The sequence below is a fragment of the Bombina bombina genome, chromosome 2 (genome assembly GCF_027579735.1).
Source record: "Bombina bombina isolate aBomBom1 chromosome 2, aBomBom1.pri, whole genome shotgun sequence".
NCBI classification, from domain to species: domain Eukaryota; kingdom Metazoa; phylum Chordata; class Amphibia; order Anura; family Bombinatoridae; genus Bombina; species Bombina bombina.
In genome coordinates, this window is record NC_069500.1 from 894,404,041 (window position 1) to 894,430,276 (window position 26,236).

The 26,236-nt window shown below is 36.8% G+C and overlaps 1 protein-coding gene across 1 annotated transcript in view; it reads left to right on the forward strand.

The window, feature by feature from the left end:
• The first annotated feature begins 6,603 nt into the window (after nt 1–6,603).
• Nucleotides 6,604–26,236, forward strand: part of UBA6 (ubiquitin like modifier activating enzyme 6) — a 250,035-nt gene continuing 230,402 nt past the window's right edge. Inside the window, exons 1-3 of the mRNA XM_053703266.1 lie at nt 6,604–6,647; nt 11,113–11,177; nt 14,122–14,216. Of these exons, the coding sequence (XP_053559241.1) occupies nt 11,137–11,177; nt 14,122–14,216 (136 nt within the window). The 5' untranslated portion in view covers nt 6,604–6,647; nt 11,113–11,136. The remainder of the gene's footprint in view (nt 6,648–11,112; nt 11,178–14,121; nt 14,217–26,236) is intronic.

Below are 26,236 nucleotides of genomic sequence, written 5' to 3' on the forward strand. Positions count from 1 at the left end.
AATAAAATAAAATGAAATATATAAATTTATTTTTGTAATGAGAAATAATGCAGTGCTTAGGTAATACATAATACATCATCCAGCCACTTGAATAAGTGTTCTAAATATTATGTTCTCTCTTTTCTAGTTTAGTTTAGATTAATAGTATTATTTTTATTCCCCATCCAATAGCATGTCTCTGATTACAATAACATGACAGATTAGGAAACTTTTACTATTCATTTTTGACTACATTAAATCTTTGTTGGTTTTGTAATGTTTTTTGCCACCATTGAAACAGAAGCAGTGTAACTGTTTAGAGATTATGATTATATAATGTTATGTATTTTCTTTAGCAACTCTACATGTGTATCCCTACATATTGTATTGTATTTCAAATGTTACACAATTTAGTTGGTTGGTAGTTGCTCTCTATGGTGTGCATTTTCAGCGGTTTAGTCCATAGTTAGATTTATTGTTTAAATTCTTTTGATTAGTTTTCATTAGATAATCCTGCTGTCATATAAGTTTTTGTGTATATTCATTCTTGTTATTGGTAGGTTTTCTAGTGACAGGCTCTTTGTAATAAGAAAACTCTGAATTGAAATATAACATTTCTTTGTAAAAGTACTCAAAGAGTTAAATTAGCATCACAATGTGAGATTTTGTTTTTACCCAATCAGGGTTATCCTGGTGCTTTTTAAGGTACACAGGTGCTAAGTCCATTAGCTATGATTACGGCCCCTGGCCGAAACATGTTAGCGGACTAATGTTGTGCATGCATTTGTGCCATTTCATGGAGTGTTTTTATCCTATAATTCAATAAAGACTATTTGCTTTTAAGACCGCTGCTTGCAACTTTTTTCTACTTTACTATATATATATATATATATATATATATATATATATATATATATATATATATATATATATATATATTTAAAAAATGATATCTGCCAAAAGGGCACCTACCATTTGTGTATTGAGGAGGAAACATGTCTGCATGGTTTTAAATATAGAATTTCTACAGCATTGTCAAATAATCATAAATACACTGCTGCATATTGCTAAAAAAATTGTTTTTATAGACCCCTGGCCCCACCACACAACTACCACACTGAAGTTAAAATCTGAAATTGCACAAAAAAATAAAAAACATTTACTAAGTAAGTCCTACCTACTCTGCAAATGAAAGTGATCTTCCGCCTGACTCAGGCACACACTGTACAAACTGAAGTGCCAAGTCTGTCTCACACTGTGCATAGTGGTTTAGTGCACACTCAGAAATCCTCTCAAACTGGTAATGCTTTACTCCTTGTAATGACATTTCCCACGCTCAATAGCACTCTGCTTTAGCGCCCTCTGGTGGCTGCCAAAATGTATTTTTTTTAAAATAATAGTTGTGCTTGCCTCATGGGACCCCCTGGCCCACTGGGCCCCTGACAGGAGTCACCCTATTCACCCCCTGATGGCGGCACTGGTGTTGCATGTTGTATAAGAGTGTGTGTTATATGAGAATGTGTGTGGTGTGTGTGTTGTATGAGAGTTTGTGTGTGTTATATGAGAGTCTGTTTGTTATATGAGGGGGTGTGTGTTGTATGATAGTGTGTGTGGTGTGTTTGTGCTATATGAGAGTGTGTGGGGTGTGTGTGTTGTTACCTTTTACAACACTTTCAAGTGTGACTAAAATCAGGAATAAAGTATGCACACATTTTAGTCACTTTGCCAAAAATTGTATATTATTTCAAAAATTTTCAGACTAAGCTTAAAAATAGGGTCATGACGGTATGTGGTATCTTGAAAAAAAAAAAGTTTGAAGAACCCTGCTGTAAAAGAACAATTATTTTCAAAAGTGTAGAGGAAGCAAGACCCAGTGTACAAGCAGTGACACAAAACTTGCAGGGATGTTTCTGTACTGCAGCAAAACAAACATTTGTCTTTCTGCATATGTTGTCATTCATATTACTATGCTTGGGGACATTTTACATTTTTTTTGTCCTTTTATCGATTATAGATTATATTTTATGTTACTGAATGAACATATTTATGACCAATTTGCCCAGAAACTGCGCTTTCACTAAGTAACATTAAACTTAGCACTATGTCATCCAGTTGCCAATCTTTTATTTAGGCTTACACCTTAAGAATAAGTGACAGCTCTAAGTTTTTGGGTGTGAAATAAAAAGGGAACCAAATGTGGGTGTGTTTTTATTCTTTAAATGTGGTAGGATACATAAAACAACGGTTACCAATTGTCACATTTACAATTCCACAACAGTATATTATTATTTAGAACAGGTGATATTTTCCATATTCCAGGAAAAAAAATATACAGATGATTCCACCATAACATTTCTCCATTTTTAACAATGGGTATGAGCGATGAGTGGCGCTGGAAATAAAGAGACTGAAATAAACAATGAGTCTTAAATCTTAAGACTTAAAAGGGACATTATACACTCATTTTTTTTCATAAATGTTTTGTAGATGATCTATTTATATAGCCCATAAAGTTTTTTTTTTTTAAAAAAATGTATAGTTTTGCTTATATTTAAATAACATTGCTCTGATTTTCAGACTCCTAACCAAGCCACAAAGTTTTATGTGAATACCGTCAGCTTAGGCTGACCATATTTCCTTGAGACAAAAACGGGACATTGAGATGTCAAAAACGGGACGGGGTTAATATTCTTTATTCATAGGAAAAAAAGTAAGATTTTAACAAAAGTTAACTTTTATGACATGAATATAAACTATTGAGCCAACAATTATCCTTCAGTTACAGAAGAGCTCATACAAAAATGTTTAGGTAGAGATAGAGCTATAACATCTAAATACCAATCCACAGTGTTTTCGCAATGTTCCCATGATCTACATTGGGAATGTGACATGTGTATATTTTTTAATCACATGCCCTTAACTCAATGTTTCCAAAACTGAAATTATCCTATGTTGTCAAGGCAAATTTCCCTGTGTTAACTGATTTTAAATGGTAAAAGTGTAGCCTCTGAACAGGCATTTGGTTTAAAGATCTGGATTAGTATTTGTAGATTTTTTTTAGCTGAGTTGCTCAAAATCTTTGTTACATGGTGGAAGAACTGAGAAAAATGTGGAAATAGTTACTTGATAATAACCGTTATTTATAACGTCTGTACAACCAGCACTGCAACAGCATAATAATAAGCATAATTAATGACAATTAAATGGATTGACAGGCACAGACACTGGTCTTACCTTGGAAGTGCACAATTCTTGCAGAACTTAGACAATTGATCTACTTGATCACTATGTTTGTATGTTCGCACTGTCACACAAGAAGATGGCAAGAATTATCTCTCTGGTGATGGTCAGCCGCTAATTCGGATGATGGCAGAGGCAGATGATCATCACATCAGATGATGACAGATCTAGTCCGACTCCTGTCCTTACTAGGCACTAGCTAGTAGTTCTAACTTCCCTCTCATGACCAGTCTCACTCCTCAGCTCAGTCTGACAGCTCTGACTGAGGACTGAGTACTGACCTGCTTTCACTTGCTTTCAATGATCACGCCCCTAATTTTGAGCACGGGCAGCATAGACGCAGTGCTGTGGATCATGTAGGCACGGCCACCCAACCCTAACCCTGCAGTTAAAAAAAAAAAAAACTGCCCTCCCCGCCAGCGGGGAGTTTAAAAATGTTTAGTAAGTGGTGTGTGTGCTAAAAAATTACAATTGCGCTGGCCGTATGGTCTGATAACCCTCAAAACGGGACAAAATGAATATTATTAACGAAACAACGGGACAGGGGAAAAAACATAAAATAATGGTACTGTCCCTTTCAAAACGGGACATATGGTCAGCCTACGTCAGCTACCTTCTCCAGCTTGCTCCTGTTTGTGTAAAGGTTCTTTTCATATGCAAAAGAAGGGGGAGGGGGGGAGTGTCTTATTTGCCACTTGCAGTGGGCTTTTCAACCACCTTTTCAACAGAGATAAACTGAGAGCTTCTAAGCACGTTTTTAAACAGTTTTATTCTGAATTTTTATATTAGTATCTATGCATCTTATTCTCTTTAGTAGTGTCCATTACATGCAGTTAAATGAAAAGGAGTGTATACTGTCCGTTTAAGAGACACTGAACCCAATTTTTTTCTATCGTGATTCAGATAGAGCATGCAATTTTAAGCAACTTTCTAATTTACTCCTATTATCAAATTATTTTCATTCTCTTGGTATCTTTATTTGAAATGCAAGAATGTAAGTTTAGATGACGGCCCATTTTTGGTGAACACACTGAGGCCAAATTATCAAATGTCTGTCGGACCTGATCCAGCAGTGCGGATCAGGTCCGACAGACATCGCTGAATGCGGAGAGCAATACGCTCTTTCCGTATTCAGCATTGCACCAGCAGCTCACAAGAGCTGCTGGTGCAACGCCACACCCTGCAGACTCACGGCCAATGGCCCGCCAGCAGGGAGGTGTCAATCAACCCAATCATACTCGATCAGGTTGAATTGTGGCGATTCCTGTCCGCCTCATCAGAGCAGGCGGACAGGATTATGGAGCAGCGGTCTTTAGACCGCTGCTCCATAACGTGTGTTTCTGTCGAGTCTGAAGACTCGCCAGAAACACGGGCCCTCAAGCTCCGTACGGAGCTTGATAAATGGGCCTCACTGACTTGTTCTTGCTGATTGGTGGGTAAATTCACCTACCAATAAACAAGTGCTTTCCATGGTTCTGAACAAAAAAATAGCTTAGATGTCTTCTTTTTCAAATAAAGAAAGCAAGAGAATGAAGAAAAATTGATAATAGGAGTAAAATTAGAAAGTTGTTTAAAATTGCATGCTCTATCTGAATCACGAAAGAAATTCGTGAAATGGGTCCAGTGTCCCTTTAGTAGAGGGTTTTACTTGAAAAAATATTTGGTAGGGACACTGATTTCATGTAAAACCCCACTGACCAATCAGGAATAAGGTGTAAACAAGTTCCTATATTTAGATGTGGGGGGGGGGTGCTCTATGACCAAAATGATAAATATCAAAAAAGAGAAAAGAAAAAGAGGCACATACGGTACAAAGCACTCTATGTTAACATAGTGTAGAGGGAAGTAGTCTCACAGGAAGAATTTAAAACATAATTGTTAATGATAGATACAAATAAAAATAAGGGGAATGTGCAATAAAACTTAAATTAAAAAACTAAGTAGATGATGAGTCCCAACAGCCTGGATAGAACAATTAGGTTCAAGGGCATCTAATATACCATTAATGAATTGACCAAACAAATTGCTACGGGAAACTCAATGTGTAAACGCCACAAACAAATTACCTAGAAAAAGAGGACATCGTCCTCATCACAATTAAGTAACAAATGTAGTAGTGCTACTATAATTTGTTGTTTTTGACCGCACGGATTCCCCTTGTGTAGTGCGTTGTGGTGAGGATAGTCCTATTTTTGGGGGTAATTTGTTTGTAGTGTTTACAGATTGAGGTTCACGTAGCAATTTGTTTGGTCTATTCATTAATGGTATATTACATGCCCTTGAACCTTTAATTTTTATTTGTATTTATCATTAAAAGCTATGTTTTAAATTCTTTCTGTGAGACTACTTTTATATGTGTTCATATATATGTCTGTAAATACATATATAAACATATAAATACATATGTACACACATATAAACACACACACATATATATATATATATACTTAGACACGTATATGTATGTTTCTCTATGTTAAAGCCCTTTGCAACCTTTTTTCTAACACCTGAGCCCTTATAACTTTTTTGTTTAATATTTTTTTAAATAATTTTTATTAGATAGTGTTATTATGAGTGTAACTGTACTTTTAAATGTATTTTTTATGTGTTTTGTGACACATTTTTGTTTTGCGAAACAGTTAACCAGAGCTCTGAGGATGCGCTAGCCTAAAGAGCATTAACTGTAATTGTGCTTTAAGCCATCGTATTTACTTTCAACTTGTAATACGAGCGCTACACCCAACGGGAACAAACAGATGCAATAAACCCATTTTCGATTGTGTGTAACTGTTAGGGTTCCACTTGTAATCTGGTCCTTATGGGCACACAACCCAGCTGATTTAACTGACAACCCAGCTAAAATTTAAGCCAATATTAAGCTGAAATTAGCTAATATTTTTTTCAATGTTTGTTGCACAAAATATTATTAAATAAATTAATATTGAATTATGTAATTAATTTGTGCTTTGGATTGCAGAAAATGTGATTAGATTACCTAGTATTACACTGAGCCCACCTTTCAATTTCAAGGCTGCTAGTAGCATATTATATAAACTAATTAACTTTAGCATTGAGAATTTACACTAGTGTTTCTTAGGTACATGTCTGGGTTATTAGTAAGACTTACAACATTTGCAAAAACGTGTGACGAAATTATTCACATTCCTTGGAAATAGAGAATGGATCAATTACTATGGACTATTTATCAATCACCATGGAAACAATAATGGGAAATTACATTAACCTATTACATTTTAATTTAAACGGTTCTGTCTAAGATGTCAGCTCGTAATAAAGTTTTGATTGTTTTCCTCATTCAGTCTTACTCTCCGTTTAGCGCAAGGCATGTTGGGATTTGTAGTCTTTTTCTTTTTACCAGGTCTTCCTCTCCCGGCCGACACGGAACTGCTGGAGCTGCATCATCTCAGGTCAGTGCTTCACATGCTCGCAATATCATACGTTGTTGTGTTCAGCGGATAATGGGGCACAGGGACAGTTAGGTGGTATAATAGGGTATTAGCCCTGAGTGCTCTTCAGCTTAGTGTGTAACCCTTGTCTAATGCAGCATCAGAAACCTGCTGACACATTTCAATGGGGGGTGCACTTCCTTAAAGCAGAATAGGGATGGGTGCAGCTGCATAATATGTATTTTTTTATTATTACTATCCACATTCAATTTTGCACACTCTTTGTTCTTTAGGGTGCTGGTACAAATGGCAACTTTTTTTCAACTGTATATTATTGGATATAACGTATGTGAATGGTTGCAGCACTTTACATGCAAATGAATTAACCTTAATATATAAAAATTTTTTATAAGCGGTTATAATTAGTTTGTTTTAGCAGCAGCACGCATTGTTTCCTCTTAATATGATACAGTTTTAGATGATGGCGAGAAATGATTGTGCTACATGAATAAGATGCATGTGTCCTCTAACCAAGGGTGGTTATCAGAAAATATAATTTACAGAAATGATGTCATCCATATCTAATAAATCTAGTCATAAGAGGTCAGTATACACAGTGGTGTTTCAATGAGAAAAAGTCCGCTTATTACTTTAAAAAAAATTCTTTATAATATAGTTTTAAAATATGCTTAAAGTGCTGTAAAATCAAAATTTCATGATTTAGACAGAGCATGCAATTTTAAACAACTTTCCAATTTACTTTTGTCATTTAGTTTGCTTTGTTCAGTTGGTATCCTTTGGTAAAAATCATATCTAGGTAGGCTCAGAAGCAGCTATGCACCACTGGGAGCTAGCAGCTGATTGATGGCAGCACATATGCTCCTTGCCATTGGCTCACCCAACAAAGGACACAGAGAATTAAGCAAATTTGATAATAAAAATAAATTGTTTAAAATGGTATACTTTATCAGAATCTTCAAAGATGGTGGGTTTCAATTTTTGTCTAAAATACAAATGTTTCTTTTAAAAAAGAAAACGCATTACAAAGAAAATTAAAATTCAGCATTCATTAATAATCATATAAATAATGCATAACTCACTGCTGTTATGTAAATGAAATAACATGCTGTTTTTGGGGGATATGCAGAAATCGCTCAAACTTCAGGTTTGTGATTCTCACGGTCTTCTCTTCCGTCCCTCAATATGCAAGCTTGAGGGATTCATCTTTTTATTAACCATGAAGACATCTTTCAGGAGACAAGATTAAAGGGTCATAAAACCCAATTTTTTTTCTTTCTTTCGTGATTCAGATAGAACATACCATTTTAAACAACCTTCTAATTTACTTCTGTCATAGCTTGCGCTTAATTAAAGGGACACTGTACCCAAAATTTTTCTTTCGTGATTCAGATTGAGCATGAAATTTTAAGCAACTTTCTAATTTACTCTTATCATCAAATTTTCTTCATTCTCTTGGTATCTTTATTTGAAATGCAAGAATGTAAGTTTAGATGCCGGCCCATTTTTGGTGGGTTGTCCTTGCTGATTGGTGGATAAATTCATCCACCAATAAAAAAGTGCTGTCCAGAGTACTAAAACAAAAAAAAAGCTTAGATGCATTTTTTTTCAAATAAAGATAGCAAGAGAACGAAGAAAAATTTGACAATAGGAGTAAATTAGAAAGTTGCTTAAAATTGCATGCTCTTTCTGAATTACAAAAGAAAAATTTTGGGTACAGTGTCCCTTTAATGAAGGAACAACAATGCACTTCTGGGAGCCAGCTGAACACATCGGTAAACCAATGACAATACGCATATATGTGCAGCCACCAATGAGCAGCTAGATCCCAGCTCCTCAGCCTATCTAGGTTTGCTTTTCAAGACTAACTTACCAAGAGAACAAAGCAAATAAGATAATAGAAATAAATTGGAAAGTTGTTTAAAAATGTGTATCATGAAATATTTTTTTTTGTTTCATGTCCCTTTTAAGCATGTCTCATAGATTTAATATTATTATTATTATTCTTTATTTATAAAGCGTCAACAGATTCCGCAGCGCTGCCCATGGGTACAAGGATAAAAGTACAACGGAGAAACAATACAATAAAAGACAAAATTTTACAGACAAATACAGGGGGAATTTACAACCTAGATGGGTAGGAGGATGGGAAACAGGAGGTGGGGACTGCAATAGATGTGTCCTGCAAATCTAAACATCATATTAAGTTTGTTTTCAATTATGAATCATGATAACATTTAAAATAACACCAAACTCCTAAAGGCTCTTTCCATTAGATTTAATTTTCAGGGCTGATAGTGGATTATATTGATTGCATCTGTTTTCGTGGGTATTGTACACAACATTTAACCCCTAAAAGGGACACTGAACCCACATTTTTTTCTTTTGTGATTCAGATAGAGCATGCAATTTTAAGCAACTTTCTAATTTACTCCTATTATCAATTTGTCTTCGTTCTCTTGCTATCTTTATTTGAAAAAGAAAGTCCAAAACCTTGGACAGTACTTGTTTATTGGTGGATGAATTTATGCACCAATCAGCAAGAACAACCCAGGTTGTTCACCAAAATGGGCCGGCATTTAAACTTACAGTTTTGCTTTTCAAATAAAGATACAAAGAGAATGAAGAACATTTGCTAATAGGAGTAAATTAGAAAGTTGCTTAAAATTGCATGCTCTATCTGAATCTCAAAAAATTGGGTTCAGTGTCCATTTAAGTATCACAGCACTTTTCAATTTTCTGACCGTTTGGGACCAGGGCTATTTTTACATTTTGTGTTTAGCTGTAATTTTTCTCTTACTCATTTACTGTACCCACACATTATATACTGTTTTTTCGCCATTAAATGGACTTTCTAAAGATACAATTATTTTCATCATATCTTATAATTTACTATATAAAATGATAAATTTGAAAAAAACATACTTTTTCTAACTTTGACCCCCAAAATCTGTTACACATCTACAACCACCAAAAAACACCCATGCCAAATAGTTTCTAAATTTTGTCCTGAGTTTAGAAATACCCAATGTTTACATGTTCTTTGCTTTTTTTGTAAGTTATAGGGCCATAAATACAAGTAGCACTTTGCAATTTCCAAACCATTTTTTTTCTTCAAAATTAGCAATAGTTACATTGTAACACTGATATCTGTCAGGAATCCCTGAATAACCTTTTACATGTATATAATTTTTTTAGTAGAAATCCCAATGTATTAATCTAGGCCCATTTTGGTATATTTCATGCCACCATTTCACCACCAAATGCGATCAAATAAAAAAAAAAAGGTTAACTTTTTCACCAACTTTAGGTTTCTTACTGAAATTATTTACAAACAGTTTGTGCAATTATGGCACAAATGGTTGTAAATGCTTCTCTGTGATCCCCTTTGTTCAGAAATAGCAGACATATATGGCTTTGGCATTGTTTTTTGGCAATTAGAAGACCTCTCAATGCCACTGTGCACCACACGTGTATTATGCCCAGCAGTGGGTTAAGGGGTTAATTAGCTAGCTTGTAGGGGGCTTGAAGGGTTAATTTTAGCTTTAGTGTAGAGAGCAGCCTCCCACCTGACACATCCCACCCCATGATCCCTCCCTGACCACTCTCAAACAGCTCTCTTCTCTCCCTTACTTCACTATTGTCACTGCCATTTTTAGTACTGGCAAAAAAATAAAAAAAAGATGTTTTTTTTTTTAAATTATATATTTTTTGCAGTGTAGGATCAACCCTTACCAACCAACCTCCCTGAGCCCCCCCCCCCCCAACAGCTCTCTATTCCTCCCTCCACTATTTGCCACCATTTTGGGTACTGACAGCTGTCTGCCAGTACTTATTTTGCAATAAATTTGTGCTTTTTTTTTTTTTAGTTATTCACACTTTTTCTGTAGTGTAGTCACTCAATGCAGTAGAATTGCATAATTAACAAATGCATAATAAAAAGACTGATTTAATACCTACTCTGAATTTCAAAAAAGCAGTAAATTAATTTTTTTGACAAATTTATTTTTTTTCTCCCTTTTTCCGGCCCCTGTATCATGTGACTTACAGAAAGTGTGCATATAAAGATTATGCAAAATTTGATAATAGAAGTAAATTGGAAAGTGTCTTAAAACTGCATGCTCTGATTCATAAAAGTTTATTTTGTCCCTTTAAATGTCACAGAATTGTGATTTTATTGTATGATAACCCAGGAGAAACTAATGTTTAGTGCTTATGTGTTTTTGGCTTAGTTAAACAAAATATTCTGACATGTTAAAAAAATGATCTACTCAATTGGCAGAATTTTTATCTGGAGATAATTTCCAATGCTTTCATGAATAATGGTATCTTCTGTGACCAATAAGCTTGACCCTATGGATAGTTTTTAACGCCAGGCCAAACATCATGGCTTCTTGCCCTGTGATCTGGAATGATATAAAGATGTTAAATATTTATTTTATTTTATTTTACATCTGCTATTTTTCAGGTTATAAAAGACCAGCTGCGTATTATGGCCGCAGACTCTATGGAAATTGACGATGGTTTATACAGGTAAGGACGGCCCTGTCTCTTAGGTAATGAAGGAAATGTGTTTATAATCAAATGTGTTACACTGGATTGGGATAGACTCTAGAGGGCCCCGATCAAGAGACTATTTGGAACACCTAACACCTATAGAAGCAATTAACTATTCCACTAGTGCATCTAGTGACATTGTACCTCTTGTATAGACACAGAAATGTATTCTATTTATAAAGTGACATAATGGGATAAAATGTTTATAATATTAATGCTTGAATTCTTGACATCTGGATAAAGGTAAGATGTACAATAGGGCGAATTCTTTTGGAATTTTTACAGCACACCTCTATTTTCATGAAGCCTAAGCGTATATCTTGGTTGCCCTCTGCTTAATCTGTCTCTGCTGTGGATAACATTTTGACCAAGTTCTTCATTACTTGATTGGTTTATATAAAATGCTGCAGGTGATCTGTAATAGCGTATTTCTCAGTAGCGTATAGAGTGGAATAACATTTTAGGTCACTAGTTATAAATGACTTAGGGAAAGGGGTTTAAACTGGAATATTGTGTAGATCAGTAGTTATTATTTTTATTACAAAGATTCAAATTATGTGTTATCGGCTTAATATTCCAATTCTCAACTATGATATTAGGTGTTGACCAATTCTTCAATAGTTATATTATTTCCTAAAAGAAACCATAATTTTCCCTTTACAAGGTGTTGCCAGTGCACTGTCACTTGGGCACAAATTAATAACGGACCCTGCTGCCTTGTAAACATGGTGTACTTGTTCTTACAGGTGTCGGTAAACAGAAAGTAATGTGCTTATCAACTATCTGGTCCCAATCCATTTCCTAAGATCATTACATGGATCTCATAGCATAATTACTTTTGGTGATGTGACGTCACTTGTAATCTGCTCTGGTGCAATGCCTTAAACTTGTCCTCCAACAAAAAATAAATGTTTATTCATTTTCTTCCTCTTATTTTTTTTGTCCTTTTTATATTAAAATTTGATGTGATATATATATATATATATATATATGTGTGTGTGTATTTTTTAAGAAAAGTGTTTTAATTATTTAAAGGTCATTTCACCACAGGCCACAAATTGGTGTATAAAACTCCTAACTCACATTAGTTAAATATTGAATATTCTTAATACATTTGCACACCCTTTATGCAAACAAAGAAATGTTTTGGTCATTTTTGTAACAATCAAAATCACAGTTAGATCATAGAGTTAATAGTTATATAAAACATTTTTGTTATGATTTAAATAAATGTTTAATTTTTAGAATGATATATTTTTAGTATTTTTTTCCAGGTATATCAGAAAATTACTGATTTATTTACATACCATAAGAAATACATTGATCATTCAAATTATTGGGAGGTGAATTATCTTCAGTTCAATAGGTTCATATTTGATCAACTTTTCAGGCTGTACTTTATTGGATGGAGAAAAATGATGACTTTTAATAATAACAAGTTCAATAGTTTTATTTAATGAAAGCAATAACATTACATTTATTTTTAATTCTTGCCCCTACCTCCTCATACTTAGGTCCTTGTGCAGATCTATTCCACTCCAAACAATCTCCTATTCATTGAGCTTCTTGAAACTTGAGTTGATTATGTGTACATAGATTTGCAGGGAGCAATGTCATTACAGGGACAGTAAAGTCAAAAATAAACTTTAATAGTTCAGATAGAACATGCATTTTAAACTGCTTTCCAATTTACTCCTCTTATCTGATTAGCTATTGTTGAAAAGCATACATAGGTAGGCTCAGCAGCAATGCGTTACTTTGAGCTAGCTGCTTGTCATTGGCTCACACAATGTGTTGACCTAGCTACGAGGAGAGCATTGGTCTCCTTTAACAAAGGATACCAAGAGAATGAAGCAAATTTGATAAAAGGAATAACAATTGAAAATTGTATGTTCTTTTTGAATAATGAAAGAAGAATTATGGGTTTATGTCACTTTAAGTTCTGTTTCTTAAAGTGACACTGAACCCAAATTTTTTCCTTCATGATACAGATAGAGCATGCAATTTTAAGCAACTTTCTAATTTACTCCTATTATCAATTTTTCTTTTGTTCTCTTGCTATCTTTATTTTAAAAGCAGAAATGTAAATCTCAGCAGCCAGCTCATTTTAGGTTCAGCACCATGGATAGTGCTTGCTTATTGGAGGCTTACATTTACTCACCAATAAGCAAGCATAACTCAGGTTCTCAACCAAAAATGGGCCGTCTCCTATGCATAGGCTGACCATATTGCAGCTTTAAAAAGGGACACATATGAAAAATACATATGTCAGGGCTGTTTAGAGAAATGGTTTGGAATAATGTTCCATTATGAGAACCCTGACTTATGTATTTTTCATATGTGTCCCTTTTTAAAGCAGCAATATGGTCAGTCTACCTATGCATCACATTCCTGCTTTTTAAATAAAGATAGCAAGAGAACGAAGAAAAATTGATAATAGGAGTAAATTAGAAAGTTGCTTAAAATTGCATGCTCTATCTGAATCACGAAAGGAAAAAAATTGGGTTTAGTGTCCCTTTAACTCTTTTTGTTTATTTTATAACATTTTTGCTGTAAATAAGGTGATCTCATTTCTGCAGATACAAATTTTATAGTTTTGACAACTACAAAACAGAGAATATGTGATAATTATCTTCTCCGCTGGGAGAACATGACATTGTGAATTGATTAATGGGAATAATTGACCAAAAAAATAGACATTACAGCCAAGAATATACAGCCTCATGCTACATAATTAAAACGTAATCCTTATTTCAGGATGAATAACATTTGGATTATAATGTATCTTAATTAGAAACTATATTTAAAAAGCATTTTATTTAAAAAAAACAAAACAAAACAAAAAAAACAATTTAAATAATAAAAAAAAATTTTTTGTCTAATTTTATCATATTTTTTTATTGTTTGTCTGTTTTTCTAGCCGGCAGAGATATGTCCTGGGTGACAGTGCTATGCAGAAGATGGCTCAGTCTCATGTTTTCCTCAGTGGAATGGGGGGGCTTGGTGTAGAAATTGGTAAGTACTTTTACAGTATATGTGTTCGCCTGTACATTATGTAAAATATTGTGTGTATGTATGAATGTGTGTATATGTGTGTGTATGTGTATATATATATATATATATATATATATATATATATATATATATATATGTATATATATATATGTGTGTGTGTGTGTGTATGTGTATATGTATAATATATATATATATATATATATATATATATATATATATATATATATATATATATATATATATATATATATATATATATCCTTAGCATGAAAGCCTATGAGCCCAACTGTTTGTAGATCACCTTCATAAGAGCTGACTGCAACAGTGCAAATATATATATATATATATATATATATATATATATATATATATATATATATATATATATATATATATATATATATATATTTATTTATTCCTGGTCGCAATAGAAAACCAAAGATTATTCCAAAAAGTCAGTTCTCCTTTGAGTAAATGTGTGCAGATCCTCTTTGTTATTCCCCTTTTGGGTGTCCACTTACTTTGTTACCTCAATCAGTAAGTTTTAGACATATCTGATATATCCGCCTTATATTTGCTCTTGACAGGGACTTGTTCAGATAATGATGCCTCTTGTCAGAGGTAGAAACTTCCAATCCTTTTACTTCTCAGGCTGGTCACTGTGTGATCTCGCCGTTCTCATAAGGAAGGATGAGAGAAAACAGCAAATAGTGTAATTCCGTTTATTAAAATCACAAATTAAAAAATATAAAATACATCACACTCACATTTTAAATCCTCATATACGAGGTATTTATCTGACACGTAAAAAAAGGACAGTTGATATTGCAAAGCATTTTTCTCTCTCACTGATCCCCTAACATTTTTACGATATAGGGTATGTCCTTGGAACCAGTTCTGTTTATTCACAATAGTAGAAATTCCCAAATACAGTCTTTAAAAACGAAGGTCTATATGTACAGACTGCAGTCGCTGGATTTAGATAAATTAATATCTATTAAGTGGTAACGTTTCGGGGTACGCAGACCCCTTCCTCAGACCAGACAATGTGTAAATGGTAACAGCACAACTTAAATATGCTAAGCCCCACCCATCAGTTAGTTCAAAAACTGTGTTGTCATGGCAACCCTATAGTTGCCTGGTTACAAGTATCAACAAAGCAAAACAAAACAGTGCATTCCCCAAACATATAGTGCTCAGTGTAATTTATATACAACATTTTTTATTTTATACATTCCATCCAGCACATCAATATTCATACTAGGCATCAGTGTTTATTAGGAAAGTTTATCCAAATATATCATAATATGGCAGTCAATCTGAGCCTATTATATACTATATGTTATAACCCATTCTCTGTGAAACAAAATGGAGAAATAGCAGGTTCAAATCAGTCATATCATTTAATCTTAAGGCGTATATATGACTAATAATGTCATTTAAACATTACTATGCAATATATGGCACTGGCTTCAGAGCCAATCGTATCATATCTGTATACTTAGCTGTAGGAATATTTTCACATAAGTGCTATAGCGGCTTAGTCAAATACATACAGTCTTACAAATAGGTATCATATTGTGTTACATTTGCGGTGTTGTGTATGTGCCATTGTGGCCCCCCCGTCTTCGCATCCACATGGCTAAGTTGCATAATGCTGACGTATGCAGCATTTCGTTGTGTGTTTCTACAGAGCTTTTGATCGTCCTATGGGTTCAAGGTTACTAAGACATTATTGTTAATCATTTGTCAGTTAGTTCAAAAGTGACAATATAGGTCATGTTTGTGACATTTTGGCTTATTTCACATTAAGGTATGGCATCCAAGTCCTGTGCAGTCTAGTGCATGTCCAAATCGTGGAAGTATCGTTGCTTATGGCACACCCCTCATTCAACCATCAGTGATTATGAATTTGACATTTTGTTATGTACAGTCTCTTTCATATACCAGTCACTTTTTACACTATGATAGAGCTTTAGATCCACGCCGTGGCTAGCCCCACTATTACATGGAGTCAGCCACGGTATGGTACCCCAACAGAAGGTTTTCGTATCATCAAAAAAGTTTGGTGGTACACACCTAAAGGTATTGGGGTTTAATCAGTCCTCATAGGTAGCAGTGCTAGTAGTTAGACATGTTTAAGCCGTGGGGGTGAAGGGTGCCAAGTCTATAGATCCAGCATGATTTAAGTTGCAAAAGAGTTTTCTCTATCACCTCCCCGTTTCAGAGGGGGGACATGGTCATTGAGGATGAAACTCATGTCAGTCACCTTACGATTCGCTAGTACGAAGTGTCTGGCCACTGGTTGGTTCAAGGTGCCCTTGTGCTGTGCGGATTGCACTCCTGTGATTGGCCATCCGTAGGCGGGCATTATCCGTGGTTTTTCCAACATAAAACTGGCCACAACAGCAGCTAAGGAGATAGATCACATGACTGGTAGTGCATGTGATAAAGTGTTTAATGCAATACTTCTGGGTGGTATGCGGGTGCCTAAAGAACTTACAGGGTATCATTCCACTGCAGGTTGTGCATCTAAAGCAGCCCATTTTGGTAGTTTTTAACCATTGATTCTTTTGATAGCAGTGATTTGGCTCGGTGAACATCAATAGATCTCTTAAGCTCCTGCCACGTCTATATACCATAATAGGTGGATCCATATTTTTAAATGGTAGTGTTGTATCTGTTTCAAGAATTTCCCATCTTCCACGGATGGCGTTAGCCAATTCTTTCTTATCCAGATTAAACGTGGTGGTGAATATCATCCTGTTTTTAGTGTTGTCCTCTCTAGAATCTGGTTCCACATCATCATTGCTTGCTTTTATCTCCTGTATTACATCTTTTTATAAGATTTTCCTTGTAGCCACGTTGTAGAAACTTATTGGTCATCTTTTCCAGTTGTTTGTCGTGGTTTGTGACCTCAGTGTTAATTCTCATTACCCGTGCCATTTGAGATTTAATAATCGCCTTGAATGTGTGTGGTGGATGATTGCTAGTAGCCTGGAGTAAGAAGTTTCTATCCGTCGGTTTCGTATACAGTGTTGTGTACAGTTTGCCTTGTTTCTTATAGATGCGTATAATCAAGGAAGTCTATGTGTTCACGATCCAGTTTCATCTCTTTCTATCTTTTTCATATTGTTCCATAAAAAGATTGGCATAAGCTGGAGCCACATTTGATCCCATGGCCGTCCCCATCAGTTGTTGATAAACCTGAAATAGTTCAGTTTAAGGCACATTTCCAATAGCTTCAAAAGGAAGGGAGCAGAAGGTCCAACATATGGATAGTGTGTTAATGCCGTTGTATAGCTCCTAGTCCCTCGGTGTGTGGTATGGCTGTATATAGACTCCTAACATCCATAGTGACTAGAAGATCTTTATCCTCTACTTCATTCAGTGAATTTAACATCTTTATTCCCCTGTGATAGGAGTCCATCCATCTGACAAGTGGTTGTAACTGTGCATCAATGTATTGTGCCAGGGGTTGAAGTAAGGAGCTACGGGCAGACACAATAGGTCTGCCAGGTGGATTTTGTTGGTCCCTATGGCTTTTTGGTAATGTTAAGAGGATGGGGTGTATCGGATTTTGTGTAGTCAAAAACTGATATTCATCTTTGTTAATCCAGGCATTGTTAAAACCTTCCTCTAGTACCAGATCAATTTATTTCTTGAAGTTACTAGTTGGGTCCCATGTGAGTCTTCTATAGGTTTGGGTATCCCCTAGTTGTCTAAGGATTTCACTTCTGTAATGTTCATAGTCCAATATTACGATTGCACCTCCCTTATCTGCGGCCCTGATCACAATGTTAGGGTCCGTGGACAGTGACTTCAATGCTTTTCTTTCTGCCTTGGATAGGTTGGGTCAATGTGTGTCAGGAGTTCTTCTGTATTTATCATTGGAGATCAGTCTTGTGTAGGTCTTAATGCTTGCTCCACTGTTAATTGGTTCAAATTTGCTCCTACGTTTAAACCTTTTAGTTTCAGTCTCAGTTATATTATCAACCCCAAAATGTTCTTTAAGTTTTTAAGGTTCTGTTGGAACTTATGTATATCCAGGTATGTGTCGAAATTGTCACTCTTGAATGTGGGGATAAAAGTAAGGCCTTTGTTTTGGAGGCTGATTTCAGCGTCATTCAATGTCCTGCTGCTGATATTTATTACAATATCTGGGTTCATTACCTCGGTGGTAGGGGGTCTTCCTTCTGCAGTAATTGCCCCTCCGAGGGTGCGGCCTCTGCCTCTTATGTTGCTGCCTGATCTTGTTGTTACCCCTAAAAAAGAGACATTGGGCCCTGGCCCTGGTGTTGTTGCTGTGGATAGCCACCCTCTGTGTCAGACCCAGAACCACTATCGACAGTGTTGAGATATCTAGATCTGTAATGTCGTTGTCTCCTCGGTCTTTGGGGTCCTTTCTGAGTATCTTCTTGTAGCGAATAATAGATTCTCTTATCCTTATCATTCTCTACCGTAAGATCTTCTGGTTTTTAAAGGCCATCAGTTCCCTCTTATACTCATTCACTTGCTTGGTCAATTTATCTATCCAGTTCTCGCTACAGTCCTCCCTCAGTATGTGTTCTTTATTGGTGTTGAATTCTCGTATCTCATCTCTTACTGTAGTTAGAATGTTGGTACATTCTTCAATAACAAGTAGTATGAGATCCAGTGAACATTTAATTCGAATTTGGCACCATTTCAGGCAAAAGTTCTTATTATTCCTTGACAAAGAGCACTCACTGGTCTGCAGTCAGCTTAGTTAAGCAATCTTTCTTTATTTTAGTGACTCTTCGGATTATAACCTATCCCTTCTTCAGACAAACATATTCTGTGCAATTTTAAAACTTAAATAGGGTAGACAAAACACTCCCCCTGTGGTTGTACCAATCACAAAACATGGTGTACAAAAAATGGGAACGTGTGCAAAATGTTGTGAAAGTGCTAATGAGACTGAAATCAACAAAAATGACTAATTTAAAATATGTATTAGCTCATAACATGCCCAAAATGTCTCACTCTGCCCCAAACATAAACAGCCCAAAGTTCCATCACATAATGATATTTCTACTGTGATAGTAGATTATCTGTGATCTACGCCAATGTAAACACAATATTGGAACCGTACCATCCAATCATTTAACATCCGCCCCTAAGGGTGTGAAGAAACATTGCCACAAGGACGAATCCGTGGCTCTTACTGAAAGTGTCAGTTCAGCCCCGCCCATATGGGGCGTATCAACACATGGTTTTTCGTAAAGCGTCCGGTGCACAAGATCGCAAGAATCACAAAGCATAGTAATGTCTCACCTATGGGGACCATAAAACATGTCAACCAAATTTCTCAATACGAAGTGTCCCATATAGGCCAATATCCCGACGAACCCAAGCAGTTGTGTCCTGAACGCATGGATACTCACTATATCCTGTAATACCACGCATGTGATTTACCTATTGTTTTGTCTGTGCTCCCAGTTTTATGTGGGCAAGACTGTTGGCACATTGCGTGAGATAATGGCAAATCATAGACGGGCTATACAATTAGCATTGGATAAAGGCGAATCAGAACAACTCGTCGCACAGCACTGTGCCCAGATGTCCCACCAGTTATCGTCTATCAGGTATATACATATAAATTGGATAGAGGAGGCGACAGAAATAAAGCATTACTCATCCGGGAGGCTGAATGGATGCATAGGCTTGGAACTGTACACCCTGGGGGCTTAAATTCACCACCTGACTTCAAAGCACTTATCTAGGTTGGAGATACACACCAGGGGTGCAATCACAGGTGACGTGAACCTGCATCAGGGGAATGTGGGTGTATTCCTCCCATAGGGGAAACTTTCCTACTCCGTACCCTCACTCTGTACAAGAGTGGGACCGAGATTGGATCCGCTCTTGTCAGGCAAAACATGTCATGCTGAGTGAGTCACCACTTACGACCAATACTCCATTTACCTAGAGTTATAAAGTGCATTTGAATACATGGTTGGTTCTCCCTGTAACAATTCTCGTTTGATGGAACAGTACCATTCCTCCCATATCTGGTTATGCACCACAGACCAGGAGTGCATTCATGATGGTCTCTTTCTGGGGGTTAAGGTTACGGTTTGACCATACCCCAGTTGGTACACCAATATGTCAACTTTTAATAAGGTGCTAAGCTCTGTATGTATGTTAGGACCACATGAATAGGTCACTCACCCTATGTGCAAGAACCAACGGGATGTTTTGAAACAAATGGACATATATGGGTGGATACTCTGTACACATCTATTTATTAGGTGGGCCAATTAGTTATATCTGTGCCTCTGGTTGGTGCAACGTATATCATCTTTGGGTCTCATTGTCACAAGACTGCTGTGTGTAACATAATCATTTTGTATACCATACTGTAGAGAATTATGTTTATGTACAATTACACACACATACACAGAGCAGAGATAAGAATGTACACAGGTTTATATGAAAGCTCCATTGATCCACAACTTTTGGGCATTAGTGATGCAACTGTAATACCTTTTTTTGTTTTAGCAATCCAAATAGAGATTTTATTGTTATTTTTACAATTATGTTTATTCTATATGTATAGTACTATCTCTATTGTTCTATACTATATTATAACATTTAGATTTATTAAGCCAGGTAGGTTATTTTGTTATCCTGGATGTGTGATGAGCAATATTCCCGTGTACTCCCTGAACACTTACATACACTCCACCCATTCTGGGATTTAATGTTTAGTATGCTGTTTTAGTGAATTTGTGAATATCTCTAGCACCTATAGCGAATATGTTGAAGCTGCATTTTGGAGGCTGTTCTAGTTTTTGTATAACAGTCCAAAGAAAGCAGCAGCACTCGCCAATTATGCAAAAACTTCCATCTTTATTGGGATATTCAAAGAATAAAAGACTTTTATTCTTTGAATATCCCAATAAAGATGGAAGTTTTTGCATAATTGGTGAGTGCTGCTGCTTTCTTTGGACTGTTACAATTTTGGGGTTTTGTGTGGTACCCCCACAGCTTGCACCACCCATCAACCTTTGTGCTGTAACTCTTGGACTGCACTAGTTTTTGTATAGGTTCCCTCCATGTTGATGCTTTTTCTTTGCAGTGTATTTATGTGTAGCACATCGGGTTAGTCACATTTGCGAATGTCATATAATATGTCACACTCACATAGACAGGACAGCAGCATTAGGGACTTTCAATAGGAACATTCACACGGGCCCGGTATTACCGGAAGCAGTTTAAATTCGTCACTTCCTGTTTCTCCGTATGCTGGAACGCACAATATGCGTTCCATGCAGACGGTCTTGACTGATACGTTTAATAGTTGCCACAAGCTAAGTATCAGTACACTGGTAATTGTTGGTTTTTACTTTCACATAGGGTCTAATTGATAAGTTGAGCAGATGTGACTCGGGTAAAAGTGGCGATATTTGCCGAAATTAACACTGAAATGTGGGACATAGGTTAGGCATTTATAAGGCTAGCAGGCCATGTTACTGCATTTATATTATGTTTTAATTTTCCTAATGTCTCATACTTTTTATTATTTTATGAAAATTAGTTTGATGTAATGGTTATATACATTTTTTAAACCGGAAGTGACACGGGTTGGATGCACTTCCGGTTGAGATTGCACTGTTCCAACACGCTATTTTGGCACTTTGTGGAATATATATATATTTAGTATTTAGTCAGTCACCAATTGTGCAAGTTCTCCCACTTAAGAAGTTGAGAGAGGCCTGTAATTTTCATCATAGGTATACCTCAACTATGAGAGACAAAATGTGGAAACAAATCCAGACAATCACATTGTCTGATTTGGAAAGAATTTATTTGCAAATTATGGTGGAAAATAAGTATTTGGTCACCTACAAACAAGCAAGATTTCTGGCTCTCACAGACCTGTATCTTCTTCTTTAAGAAGCTCCTCTGTCCTCCACTCATTACCTGTATTAATGGCACCTGTTTCGACTTGTTATCAGTATAAAAGACACCTGTCCACAACCTCAAACAGTCACACTCCAAACTCCACTATGGTGAAGACCAAAGAGCTGTCGAAGGACACCAGAAACAAAATTGTAAACCTGCACCAGGCTGGGAAGACTGAATCTGCAATAGGCAAGCAGCTTGGTGTGAAGAAATCAACTGTTGGAGCAATAATTAGAAAATTGAAGACATACAAGACCACTGATAATCTCCATCAATCTGGGGCTCCACGCAAGATCTCACCCAGTGGGGTCAAAATGATCACAAGAACGGTGAGCAAACATCCCAGAACCACACGAGGGACCTAGTGAATGACCTGCAGAGAGCTGGGACCAACGTAACAAAGGCTACCATCAGTAACACACTACGCTGCCAGGGACTCAGATCCTGCAGTGCCAGATGTGTCCCCCTGCTTAAGCCAGTACATGTCTGGGCCCATCTGAAGTATGCTAGAGAGTATTTGGATGATCCAGAAGCGGATTGGGAGAATGTCATATGGTCAGATGAAACCAAGGTAGAACTGTTTGGTAGAAACACAACTTGTCGTTTTTGGAGGACAGAGAACACCATAACTACTGTGAATCATGGGGGTGGCAACATCATGCTTTGGGGCTGTTTCTCTGCAAAGGGAACAGGACGACTGATCCATGTACATGAAAGAATGAATGGGGCCATGTATCGTGAGATTTTGAGTTCAAACCTCCTTCCATCAGCAAGGGCATTGAAGATAAAACGTGGCTGGGTCTTTCAGCATGACAATGATCCCAAACACACCGCCCGGGCAACGAAGGAGTGGCTTCGTAAGAAGCATTTCAAGGTCCTGGAGTGGCCTAGCCAGTCTCCAGATCTCAACCCCATAGAAAACCTTTGGAGGGAGTTGAAAGTCCGTGTTGCCCAGCGACAGCCCCAAAACATCACTGCTCTAGAGGAGATCTGCATGCAGGAATGGGCCAACATACCAGCAACAGTGTGTGACAACCTTGTGAAGACTTACAGAAAACATTTGACCTCTGTCATTGCCAACAAAGGATATATAACAAGTATTGAGATTAACTTTTGATATTGACCAAATACTTATTTTCCACCATAATTTTCAAATAAATTCTTTCCAAATCAGACAATGTGATTGTCTGGATTTGTTTCCAAATTTTGTCTCTCATAGTTGAGGTATACCTATGATGAAAACTACAGGCCTCTCTCATCTTCTTACGTGGGAGAACTTGCACAATTGGTGGCTGACTAAATACTTTTTTTCCCCACTGTATATGTGTGTGTTTTACGCCAGTTCAATTTGTGCCATTTCACAATAGCTCCTGTGCCAAGTGATCACGTAGCTGCTATTGAGGAACTTGTTCCATGGGCTTGTTAGCTGAAAACAAAAGATTTGCAGAAGTGTGTTTGCCACCTGCATTTATAGTACAGCACTGTAATACTGTGTACAGCACATGAGTAGTTTGCCATTTGTTTGCTTTCTTAAGGGGCCAGTACAATAAACTGTAAAAAAAAATTTGCTATCATGCATATAAACAGTAACATATTAAAAATATTTCTCTTGTAAGGTGTATCCAGTCCACGGATCATCCATTACTTGTGGGATATTCTCATTCCCAACAGGAAGTTGCAAGAGGACACCCACAGCAGAGCTGTCTATATAGCTCCTCCCCTAACTGCCATATCCAGTCATTCTCTTGCAACTCTCAACAAACCTGGAGGTAGTAAGAGAGAAGTGGTGAAATGTAGCTGTTATTTTGCTTCAATCAAAAGTTTATTATTTTTAAATGGTACCGGAGTTGTACTATTTTGTCCCAGGCAGAAAATAGAAGAAGAATCTGCCTGTGATTTCTATGATCTTAGCAGGTTGTAACTAAGATCCATTGCTGTTCTCACACATGACTGAAGAGAGAGATAACTTCAGCGGGGGAATGGCGTGCAGGTTATCCTGCTATGAGGTATGTGCAGTTAAGATTTTTCTAGAAGATGTGAATGCTAGAAAATGCTGCTGATGCCAAATTTATGTAAGGTAAGCCTGAATACAGTGATTTAATAACGACTGGTATCATGCTTACTTTCTGAGGTAATACTCTTTTATATTTACAATATAAAACATTTGCTGGCATGTTTAAACGTTTTTATATATACTTTGGTGATAAAACTTTATTGGGGCCTAGTTTTTTCCACATGGCTGGCTTAAATTTGCCTAGAAACAGTTTCCATGATGCTTTCCACTGTGTTACTAGGCCCACAGCAAGGCTGTGGCAGTTTGGTGTGACTGTTAAAAAACGTTTTTTTGATCCGTTTTTTGAACTAAGGGGTTAATCATCCATTTGCAAGTGGGTGCAATGCTCTGTTAGCTTATTATACACACTGTAAAAATTTCGTTTGATTTACTGCCTTTTTTCACTGTTTTTCAAATTCTGACAAAATTTGTTTCTCTTACAGGCAAAGTACAGTTTTTTATATTTGCTTGTTATCTTGATTTAAAGTGTTTTCCAAGCTTGCTAGTCTCATTGCTAGTCTGTACAAACATGTCTGACATAAAGGAAACTCCTTGTTCATTATGTTTAAAAGCCATGGTGGAACCCCCTCTTAGAATGTGTACCAAATGTACTGATTTCACTTTAAGCAATAAAGATCATATTCTGTCTTTAAAAAATTTATCACCAGAGGAATCTGACGAGGGGAAAGTTATGCCGACTAACTCTCAGATCCTTTGACTCCCGCTCAAGGGACTCACGCTCAAATGGCGCCAAGTACATCTAGGGCGCCCATAGCGTTTACTTTACAAGACATGGCGGCAGTCATGGATAATACACTGTCAGCGGTATTAGCCAGACTACCTGAATTTAGAGGAAAGTGAGATAGCTCTGGAGTTAGAAGAAATACAGAGCATACTGACGCTTTAAGAGCTATGTCTGATACTGCCTCACAATATGCAGAAGCTGAAGAAGGAGAGCTTCTTTCTGTGGGTGATGTTTCTGACTCAGGGAAGATGATGCAACCTGATTTTGATACCTCTACATTTAAATTTAATCTTGAACACCTCCGCGTGTTACTCAGGGAGGTTTTAGCTGCTCTGAATGACTGTGATACAATTGCAGTGCCAGAGAAATTGTGTAGACTGGATAAATACTATGCAGTGCCGGTGTGCACTGATGTTTTTCCAATACCTAAAAGGTTTACAGAAATTATTACTAAGGAATGGGATAGACCAGGTGTGCCGTTCCCTCCCCCTCCTATTTTTAGAATTTTTTTTCCAATAGACGCCACCACACGGGACTTATGGCAGACAGTTCCTAAGGTGGAGGGAGCAGTTTCTACTCTAGCAAAGCGTACTACTATCCCTGTCGAGGACAGTTGTGCTTTCTTAGATCCAATGGATAAAAAGTTAGAGGGTTACCTTAAGAAAATGTTTATTCAACAAGGTTTTATCCTACAGCCCCTTGCATGCATTGCACCTGTCACTGCTGCTGCAGCGTTCTGGTTTGAGTCTGGAAGAGGCTTTACAGGTAGCGACTCCATTGGATGACTTACTTGACAAGCTTAGAGCACTTAAGCTAGCCAATTCTTTTGTTTCTGATGCCATTGTTCATTTGACTAAACTAACGGCTAAGAATTCTGGTTTTGCTATCCAGGCGCGCAGAGCGCTATGGCTTAAATCATGGTCAGCTGACGTTACTTCAAAGTCTAAGCTGCTTAACATTCCCTTCAAGGGGCAGACCCTATTCGGGCCTGGTTTGAAGGAGATTTTTGCTGATATCACTGGAGGAAAAGGTCATGCCCTTCCTCAGGATAGGTCCAAATCAAGGGCCAAACAGTCTAATTTTCGTGCCTTTCGAAACTTCAAGGCAAGTGCGGCATCAACTTCCTCTAATGCAAAACAAGAGGGAACTTTTGCTCAGTCCAAGACGGTCTGGAGACCTAACCAGACCTGGAACAAGGGTAAGCAGGCCAAAAAGCCCGCTGCTGCCTCTAAGACAGCATGAAGGAACGGCCCCCTATCCGGTAACGGATCTAGTAGGGGGCAGACTTTCACT